The sequence below is a fragment of the Danio aesculapii genome, chromosome 11, assembly GCF_903798145.1.
Source record: "Danio aesculapii chromosome 11, fDanAes4.1, whole genome shotgun sequence".
Classification (NCBI taxonomy): domain Eukaryota; kingdom Metazoa; phylum Chordata; class Actinopteri; order Cypriniformes; family Danionidae; genus Danio; species Danio aesculapii.
In genome coordinates this window covers 46,582,265-46,593,166 of record NC_079445.1, presented here as the reverse complement: position 1 = coordinate 46,593,166, position 10,902 = coordinate 46,582,265, and the positions used below count along the sequence as shown (strand labels likewise).

General features: G+C 41.0%; 1 protein-coding gene across 1 annotated transcript in view; it reads left to right on the top strand.

Annotated features, from left to right (window-relative positions):
• ankrd13c (ankyrin repeat domain 13C) overlaps positions 1-8,213 on the top strand; it is a 20,312-nt gene extending 12,099 nt beyond the window's left edge. The window contains exons 7-13 of the mRNA XM_056468174.1: positions 23-167; positions 289-420; positions 519-680; positions 3,067-3,146; positions 3,233-3,331; positions 3,448-3,548; positions 6,841-8,213. Coding sequence (XP_056324149.1) covers positions 23-167; positions 289-420; positions 519-680; positions 3,067-3,146; positions 3,233-3,331; positions 3,448-3,548; positions 6,841-6,971 — 850 coding nt within the window. The 3' untranslated portion in view covers positions 6,972-8,213. The remainder of the gene's footprint in view (positions 1-22; positions 168-288; positions 421-518; positions 681-3,066; positions 3,147-3,232; positions 3,332-3,447; positions 3,549-6,840) is intronic.
• Positions 8,214-10,902: the final 2,689 nt, after the last annotated feature.

Sequence of the window (10,902 nt, the reverse complement as noted above, 5' to 3'; positions counted from 1 at the left end):
GACAGTGTGTGTGTGTGTGCAGTCTGGACACTACACTGATAGACTTCACTGATATGAAGTGTCAGCGTGGAGATCTGAGCTTCATCTTCTGTGGAGACGCTCCTCCATCAGAGTCCTTCGTGGTGCTGGACAACGAGCAGAAGGTGTATCAGCGCATACATCACGAGGTGTGTGTGTGTGTGTGTGCTGTCTGTCTGTATGTGTGTGTGTGTAACCTGTATATAACATGCTCAAATGTAACGTGTGTGTGTGTGTGTGTGTGTGTGTGTGTGTGTGTGTGTGTTTCAGGAGTCAGAGATGGAGACGGAGGAGGAGGTGGATATCCTGATGAGCAGTGATGTTTACTCCGCCACTCTCTCCACTAAATCCATCACCTTCTCGCGCGCTCAGACCGGCTGGCTCTTCAGAGAGGACAAAACGGTACAGCAGAGATTACACACTGTTAACCAGATGAGCAGATCGGTGAAGAGCGACCCGTGACTGCTGATATGATGTCTGAGAGTGTGCTGTTCCCGCAGGAGCGCGTGGGGAACTTCCTGGCTGATTTCTACATGGTAAACGGGCTGGTTCTGGAGTCGCGGAAGAGACGAGAACACCTGAGCGAGGAGGACATCCTGAGGAACAAGGCCATCATGGAGAGCTTCAGCAAAGGAGGAAGCCTCATCGAGCAGAACTTTGAGGTGAGAAACGCTTCTCTACATGCAAATATGTGAAGTAGAGTGATGCACAGCACTGGAATACAACATCAAACATCAGTGAATAAGGCAGCGTGTCCAATGAGGAACAAGACAACCAAGTCAACACTTCCTGATAAGCACCTCTAATCTGTTCATTAGTTGGAGATGGAGGCTGAAACCCTTCTAGCCTGTTCATTGGTTGATGGAGGTGGAGTCTGATGCACCTTTAATATGTTGATTAGTTAATGAAGGCGAAGTCTGAAGCACCTCTAGTCTGTTGATTGGATGGAGGCGGAGTCTAAAGCACCTGTAATCTGTTGATTGTTTGGAGGCGGTGTCTGAAGCTCCTCCAGCCTGTTAATGGGTTGATAGAGGTGGAGTCTGAAGCACTTCTTGTCTTGATTGGTTGATGGAAGCAGAGTCTGAAGCACCTGCAATCTGTTGATTGGTTGAAGGTGGAGTCCAAAGCCCTTCTAATCTTTTAATTGGTTGGAGGCGGAGTCCAAAGCACTTATAATCTTTTAATTGGTTGGAGGCGGAGTCTGAAACACCTTTAGCCTATTGATTGGTTGGAGGTGGAGTCTGAAATGGCTTTAGTCTCTTTATTGGTTGGAGGCGGAGTCTGAAGCACCTCTAGTCTGTTTATTGGTTGGAGGCGGAGTCTGAAGCACCTGTAGTTTATTGATTGGTTGGAGGTGGAGTCTGAAGCACCTCTAGTCTCTGTTGATTGGTTGATGGAGAGGTTTGTTGCTCTTCTTCATCTGCTGTTCATTCTCAGTCAGGGGCAGAAGTGGGTCAGGCGCGGGCAGCAGATGGGCATTTAATGCCCTGCTAAAGATCATGATGATTTGACTCATCTAACACTCTTAAAGGCACAGTAACTCATAAATCCTGTCATCATTTCCTCCACTTCTTCAAAACCTGTGGAGTTTCCTCTGTTGAACACAAAGGAAGATATTTTGAAGAATGCTGGAAAAAAACTTGCAGGACTTCCATAGTACATTTATATGGATGTTAATGGCTGCTTTAATCTAAAACATTCTTCAGTACATCTTCCTTTGTGTGTAAATGAGGAGTAAATGATCATCTATGAGTGAACTGTCTCTTTAAAGAAAGAATCAGCTACAGATGACGTATTATTAACAGTACAAACTAACAGAACATCAGAATAATCTCCAGTGCTGTGTACTCCAGCATCTCTAATACAGCCAGCAGGATTCGTGATCAGTGCTTTAGGTTAGTTGTTTATGATGTCCAGCTGTTAATGAATGCAGAAGTGTGTTCACTTATTAAATAAAATGAGAGATATTCAGCTATTAGCAGGATTTCTTTACAATGTGTATCATATTTTAACAACATAAAAAATGATATCCAATTTAGTTTGGTGGTTTTTATTGTGTTTATTTTAGTGAATTATTTTTGTATGCAGTCAATGTTGCTGACATGGCATTAAAGAAAAATATATGATGATTTAGATTTGCTGGTGTGAGTGCTTTTGGCTTATTTTCTGTCTGAAATGATTGCGCTGATGGTTTGATGGTGGAACGGTGAGGTCTCGCTGGGATTGATGGTGTTTTTCCGCCTCTGCCATCATGGAGATATTATAAACGAGGCCTCAGTGATATGAATATGAGCCTCAGTAGCGCCCTCTACTGGTCATCAGCCTGTAGTGCAGTATGTACAGGCCTGAGAACAGCAGATCACTGATCAATTTAAATATTAAAAAACATGACGCCCGTATTGTGTTCATTCACAGATTCATGATTATGGAATACATTTAATAAATCTTGTATGTCATGTTTAGCGTGAACAGGAAGATGCAGAGACTTTTATTTCAGTGTGTTGATGTTCTTCCAACTGAAACTGAATATTGAGTAGGGGGCGGGGCTTTCTTTTTGCATATCCCTCATAGCAAACTGATGTCAGGAGGGGCGTGGCTAAGGATGTTGATATACAGTTGACTACCCTCAGACTGTCAACATGAGGAGCAACACTTCTAATGCAGAAGCAGATGCTCAGACTGAAGATTAACCAAACGGTTATTATCTTGCATAGATTAATTCTTTATCTTAAGAGTAATGAAGTGAGCAAGCAAAATAAACATTGCACATCTAGATTTCACACAGGCTTTAATAATCATTTTCTGACATATTAAAAGGCTCTATTGGAGGATTCCATGTCCAGTTATTACAGTGTTCATCATCATTGTTGACTCTGAATGTGCTGCAGTTGTCCACTTGGTTTCAAATAATTACAAATGCTTGAATGTAAAATTTCCCCTTCTATATGTGTGTGCGTGTGTGTGTGTGTGCGTGTGTGTGTGTGTGTGTTCGTGTGTGTGTGTGTTCGTGTGTGTGTTCGTGTGTGTGTGTGTTTGTGTGTGTTCTAGCCGATGAGGCGGCAGTCTCTGACCCCTCCATCACCCAACACTATCTCCTGGGAGGAGTACATCACTGCTGAGACCGGGAAGTACGTCACACACACTTGCATATATATATATGTACATACACACACACACACACAGACTGACTGATGGTTGCATGTGTGTTCTGCAGAGCTCCTCATCTGGGTCGAGAGCTGGTGTGTAAAGAGAGCAAGAAGAACTTTAAAGCCACAGTAGCCATGAGCCAAGACTTCCCTCTGGGCATCGAGTCGTAAGTGTGTGTGTGTGTGTGTGTGTGGGAGACGGAGAGAGAGAGTGTGTTTGTGAAAGAGATTGTGTGTGTAAGATTGTGTGTGTGTGTGTTTTAATGTGTGTTCTGCTCTACAGGTTGTTAAATGTGCTGGAGGTCATCGCACCCTTCAAGCATTTTAATAAGCTCAGAGAATTCGTTCAGATGAAACTCCCGCCTGGATTTCCTGTCAAACTAGGTAGTCACACTCTTTCACTGTTGCCATTATCATTAATGTAAGGGTTTTACTAGTTTCAGCCACTCCTGATACATTGGTTGTGTTCAGTATTGTCAGGAATAGTTCAGTCTCTGACTTCTGGAGGCTGTCGAAAGCAAAACAAAGTCAGTTATACAGGTACAGTAGCTTTACAGTAACGCCAGCTAGTGTTCTTGTTCACGCAGCTTCCTTTACGAATCGTAGAGAAATATTTGCATTCGGCAGTCAGCAGTAAAGTCAGTGATTTCAGTTTATAATATAAAAAAAGCTAAATATTTTTATTACAAAAGCACACAGATCTGCTTCATAAGACCTTCGTTAACTCCCTGCCGGCAGCTAGCCCTCTGCAACTCTCACTGAAGCTAGGCTATGCCTGGTCAATATCTGGATGGGAGAGCACATGGGAAAGCTAGGTTGCTGCCAGATGTGGTGTTAGGGGGACCAGCAGGGGGCGCTCAGCCTGCGGTCTGTGTGGGTGTATTGATCCCAGTATATTGATGGGGACTCTACACTGCTCAGTGAGCGCCGTCTTTAAACCGAGGTCCTGACTCTCTGTGCTCATTAATAATCCCCAATGTGTAAAGCGCTTTGAGTGGCCAGAAAAGAGCTATAAACATGTGGGCAGGGGTCTCAAGCTCAAATTGGCGGGGGGCCTTATCAGTGACAATTCATAGGAGGCATAGGAGGGCCGCTTTAACATTCAAGCACAAGAAAAGAGTGTAAACCTGATGTACTTGATGCACTCACACATTCACAGCTCCTTCTGATTGTTTCTTGTTATTGAAGAGGCAGTTTAAATTGCTATGAAAATACTACAATCTAAAAATAATAGGCATAATAATAATCATTATTGTGTCTCAATCAATTGTTGCTTAAGCAAAAGTTTAACAGATAGCGTAAGACAGCAGAACACAGAACTTTATTCACCTCACTGGAAATTGCTCTTCTCAATATCTTTCTTTTTAGTAAAACTACAACAGAGTTATATATATATATATATTTGTCTGTGTATATATATATATATATATATATATATATATATATATATATATATATATATATATATATATATATATATATATATATATATATATATATATATATATATATATATATATTATGTATGTATGTATGTATGTATGTATCTATATATATATATATATCAAATCACTTTAATTGTCACATCAGCAGCAGTACGTGTGCTATGAGTGAAAAGCTTAGGTGCTGGCTCCAGACAGTGCAAATACAACAACAGTGCAAAATTCAACAGCATACTCCCCCAAAAAAAACAGGACAATGTAAAATTGACAGTGATATGTACAATGCATAGGTGTACCCATAGCTGTAGGCAGTATTGTTTTTAAGTATGCATTAATTAAAGTGCAGTGCATGCTACATGTTGATGGTGTGCAGTGAGGGGTCTGGAAGAGTGTGTGTGGGGTGTGTTAAGTGTTCATCAGCCTGATAGTCTGAGGGAAGAAACTTTCCTTCAGTCGGCTGGTGTGTGACTGTATGCTGTGGAACCGTCTGCCTGAGGGTAGCAGAGAGAAAAGTCTATGGCTTGAGAGGCTGGAGTCGCTGATGATTCTCTTGGCTTTCCTCATTCACCGCCTGGTGTAGATGTCCTAAAGAGGGAGGAGAGCTCACCTCCTACTACACATCCAGCAGTTCGCACAATCCTATGTAGGCCTTTGCGATTGCAAATATATATATATAAATATATAAATATATTCACATTTACTTTAACATGTTCAATTTAGCCAGCAGTAAAACATAACTATTGCACATTTTTAATAACAAAATCTTAATATGCATATGAGGAAAATCTATTAAATGAGCCTACTTGAATTAAATATTAGCAAAATGATCATATTTACACCCCCAGCATAATGTGAAGAAGCCATGAAGAAGTGTTTGTACAACAAAGTGCATGTAGTATAACACTGATAATAATCAAATGACCCTTGAATAATTACAAAAATAGAGCTTTAGTAAGAGTAGAGCACTTATATATATCATATATTTCAACGTTTAAATCAGCCACAGAAAATAATCTGCATGTGCGTTACTCTCGACCGCACGCTGAGAGAAGCCGAAAGTAACCCAAACATATAGTACAGTAGTTTAAATGTCCAGTAGATGGATCAAAACCACAAGTGGCTAAATGCGACTGCACAACTATAATAGTGATTCAAAAATATGTTTTGGCGGTAAATGTAACATTATTATTATTATTATATGTGTTAGTTTTCGGATTCGTTTATGTGCTTTTGCTTATAAGTGAAGTACTGGAATTGTAAAAAGAGGTCATCAATCTATTATTAATTTCATTAACCAAATTAACGCAGTTAAAAAAAACAGCAAAATAAATTCACCGCAGTATCACTGCAATGCCAAATATTGGATATTTATAAAAACACTAGATAATTACAGGATCTATGTAAAACCTTCCCATGTTTTTGATTTTTGGAAGTGCGCTCATTTTTGAGATTGTTTTAGAACGTCCGATTCAGTCACCTATGGGAGAAATGACTAGGAATAATTAACAGCAGAATACCTGCTCTACAAGCAAGTGTGAACTGTTTTGGGTCCGTCATGTTTTTGTGTCGCCTTCACACATTTCCGTTGTGTTCCGTTCAATTTGCATGTGAGAAATTCCAGCAAGTTTTATTAATTGGTTTGCATTGTGAGAATTTGCAGCGTATGCTGTCAAACTGATGCTCTTTCCTTAATTTGGTTGTGTTTTTTTGTAATTGTATGTGTTTTATTAAACTGCAGCACGTTAAAGGTCTCATGAAGTTAAAATAAAGTAGTTGTTAGGTGTTAGTGTCAGTATTGTTAGTTTTTAATAATATATGTATTGGCTAGTTTGCTCCAAAACAGTGACAACATGTGCGTTTAGTAGCTATAAAACTGTAAAGCTTGCAGTTTGTCACTTCCTCCTAAATGGATCAATGGTTTTATTCATGTCACCTCATACTCACATCTTCTGACCAATCAAATGCTCTCTACTGTTTGACATGCTCCGCCCCCATATTCTTATTTGTTGTTCCATTAATGCGCTTGAGCTCAACCACTCTCACTGGCAGAGCGGTGATAAAACAAAATGCTATATTTTTTTAAAGGGGGAGGAGCTACACCATGTCCCACCCTCTCTTTGGATTAGATTATGTCAAACATGAAATAAAAATCCACATTTCAAAACACTTGACGAGCATTTTGCAGCTTTGGATGGAAAATCACTAATGATGCATTTTGCCTTTGTGGTTCACAGACATCCCGGTGTTCCCCACCATCACTGCCACCGTGACCTTTCAGGAGTTCCGCTATGACGAATTCGACGAGAGCATTTTTACGATTCCCAGCGACTACAAAGAGGATCCCAGCCGCTTCCCAGACCTCTGAGCTGCTCCGCGTCCCACTTTACCCCGCCGTCCCGTCTCCATCTCGCCTCCATCCCTCCGGTGACCAGCAGATGGAGCCAGGCGTATTTCACGTAGAAAATACTTGATGTAATATGGACATAAAGGGATTGCGTTGAAAACGGCGCGTAGGGAAGTGAAGGCCACTGCTGTCCTCCTGCACTACATGATCAAGCTCTGTTCTGAGTTCTGCGACAGAAATCTCCGAATGTGTGTCGGAGCTCAGGACAGTGCGGTACGTTAGAAACACGGCGGCTAGTCACTTCACGTCACCTGGCTGGAAAATATGGCATTATAAATTATTACATAAGCCGCGTTTTCATATATATCTTTGTACAACTGTTACAAACTTGTATACTTCACTTAAAAGCAAAGTGTATATTTAGGAACGAAGCGGAAGGCGTCTGTATATGATTTGAAATCTGTCGCAGAATACTATGTATATGTCATTTCTACGAGTTTCTTTGCGCAACTTGTAAATATATAACCTGCTCTGGTTCCTGTTTTCGTTGCATTATGGGCTCACTTTCTCCTTCACTGCATTTCCGGTGCTTTAGTTCACTTGCGTTTCTTTTCCTCACGTCTTAATAACTAGCGGACGATCTTACAGGGCCGGATGTCGATGTAGCAGAAAATGTTTTCGCCTGTAGATTTGGTTTCGCTTCATGATAGATGGATGTAAATACATGCAAAACAAACATGTTTTCTCCAGTGTAGTATAATTGACATGTATAACTGACGAGTATGTTTATTGAGATATTAGTGTCAAATGTTTCCGGAGACGTTGGGTGAAAGCCCTTGATATACGGCGATGGCTTAATTCACGAGTGTTTGATCTGTTTTTGCTGTGTGCTGAGGGAAAAGGAGTTCGCGTCACGTTTGCACCAGCAATATCCCCTTGGAAAAGTACAGTTCCTCTTTATGTCTCTTGTGTTTTGGTTTTTCCTTCTCCGAATGGAAACGAGCTGCAACTCTTCCATGACCCACTACTGGCTAGTGTGGAAAACTCCTGTGTTTTGCTGTTTTTTTATTTTATTTTTTATTATTATTGTTTTTGTTACCAGCTTCTTCTTTTCCTTTGTTTGATGTTATTGTTTTTAGCTTCAGTACGCTTCAGACTTTCTCCCAGACGCATTGAACTCCCTGATGTACTGCGGGATCCTTGTATGAACCTGCTGCACTTTTACATGACAAATTGTAATTAATAAAATGTCCACGTATCGTATCAGTCTCTTGTGAGGACTTGCTTTGGTTGGAACTTTTTGTGTGATATATTGATACCTTGAATGAGATCGTAAAGACTCCAAACTAATATGGTGTAAAAAGATATTTTAAATGTTTATCAGGTGAAAAACACAGAGATGCAATGTTAAAGGTATAATGTTATCTCATCCACATTAAAGTATTTGCTCCTGCTGCTTTCTAGATGTACTTATTAAATATGAATGAAGTAACTTTAATGCTAGTTTTTAACACAAAGAGGACTATGTTAAGTTAGTACTACTTATCTATAGCAACTAAAACCGCGGCTTTCTGGAATACGCTTTCTGATTGGCCTGTCGCGGCGTTCGGCGGGAACTGCATTTACTAATGGCGGGCTTGTATGTCAGACTGTTGATTTCGGCTCGGATATCAGTGAGTATTATTACCAGTGTTACTTTAATAATGTTACACAGTGCTTATTATATGTTGTAAAGTTCTACGTTTTTAAGTGTGACGGTAAGTATTAGAGCTCAGGAACGTCTACGTGACGACAAGTTGCGGTCGGCCGTGTTCGGGACAAACGCAGTATCGCTCAATGTAAACATACATCACAACAGAAAAACTGGCGTTTCATAGTAATATCTTTACAAAGAAATCTCACAAACACTCCGAATAAAATGGACTAACGTGTATATACCTTTATTAACGCTATTTGTGTGTCTGAGAGGCTGATAATATGCATTATATAACATTCTGTGTCCAGTGGTGAATTAACTGGTGAAGCAGAACACGAGCGGCCGGATCCAATAAACAAGAGTTTATCCGTCAACGAGCTGCTGCAAGAGTACATCTCCATATATGACTTTCTTCATTATTTGCAGTGTGAGCACTTAGTTTATTGCTAATCAGTGATACAAAAAAGTCAATAGAGATCAATGGGAATCAGGCTCCCTTGCCCTAAACACCCAGAATGCGTTGTGTTGCTTACGACAGATTCCCGAGCTGTATAGAAAACAGTTTTAAACTCGTCTTGTTCAATCTAAACATTTAACACATGTAGACGCAAAACTGCGGTTAACTTTCAGTTACATTTACACACAAGGGCACTATTGAAATACTCACTGGCCACTTTATTAGGTACACCTCACTAGTACTGGGTCGGACCCCCTTCAGAACTGCTTTAATCCTTCATGTCAGAGACTCAACAAGCTACTGGAAATATTCCTCAGAGATTTTGCTCCATATTGACATGATAGCATCACACAGTTGCTGCAGATTTGTCGGCTGCACATCCATGATGCCAATCTCCCGTTCCACCACATCCCAAAGGTGCTCTATTGGATTGAGCTCTGGTGACTGTGGAGGCCATTTGAGTACAGCGAACTCATCGTCATGTTCAAGAAACCAGTCTGAGATGATTGGAGCTTTATGACATGGTGCGTTATCCTGCTGGAAGTAGCCATCAGAAGATGGAGACACTGTGCTCATAAAGGGATGGACATGGTCAGAACAATACTCAGGTAGGCTGTGGTGTTGACACCATGCTCAATTGGTACTAATGGACCCAAAGAAAATCTCCCCCACACCATTACACCACCACCAGCAGCCTGAACCGCTGATACAAGGCAGGATGGATCCATGCTTTCATGTTGTTGAGGCCAAATTGTGAGCCGAGCATCCGAATGTGTCAGCAGAAATGGAGACTCATCAGACCAGGCAACGTTTCTCCAATCTTCTATTGTCCAGTTTTGGTGAGCCTGTGTGAATTGTAGCCTCAGTTTCCTGTTCTTAGCTGACAGGAGCGGCACCCGGTGTGGTCTTCTGCTGCTGTAGCCCATCCGCCTCAAGGTTGGACGTGTTGTGTGTTCAGAGATGCTCTTCTGCAGACCTCGGTTGTAACGAGTGCTTATTTGAGTTACTGTTGCCTTTCTATCAGCTGGAACCAGTCTGGCCATTCTCCTCTGACCTCTGGCATCAACAAGGCATTTGCGCCCACAGAACTGCCGCTCACTGGATATTTCCTCTTTGTCGGATCATTCTCTGTAAACCCTAGAGATGGTTGTGCGTGAAAATCCCAGTAGATCAGCAGTTTCTGAAATACTCAGAGCAGCCCGTCTGGCAGCAACAACCATGCCACGTTCAGCGTCTCTTAAATCCCCTTTCTTCCCCATTCTGATGCTCGCTTTCACCTGCAGCAGATCGTCTTGACCATGTCTACATGCCTAAATGCAGTGAGCTGCTGACATCTAATTGGCTGATGAGACGGTGTTAATAAGCAGTTGGACAGGTGTACCTAATAAAGTGGCCAGTGAGTGTAGGTAGGAATTCTACAAAATATGCCATTAATATTAAAAGTGTAAACAGTTTTTTATATACACATTTATGATTATGTATGTGTATGAATTACGTAAAATGTAATTACTCGATAGTTACTCCTGATAGGTAGAGCGATGAAATAATGCAATATTAATAGTGTAAACAGAATTTCACGAAGACGCTTCAGTCGAGCTTGGAAAAACTTTAATATTTAAGAGTCTTTGTGTGAATTAGTGTGTATACTTGATAAAGATGCTCCTGATTCATTGCAAATGCAATGATCTACATATTTTGGATTCATGCAGAATCAAACGGTACCTCAAAAGTGAGTGTTTACATCACTGTATATCTTAACATGCTCGCATTGTGATCCAGAAGAAACCAGGACTATCCAA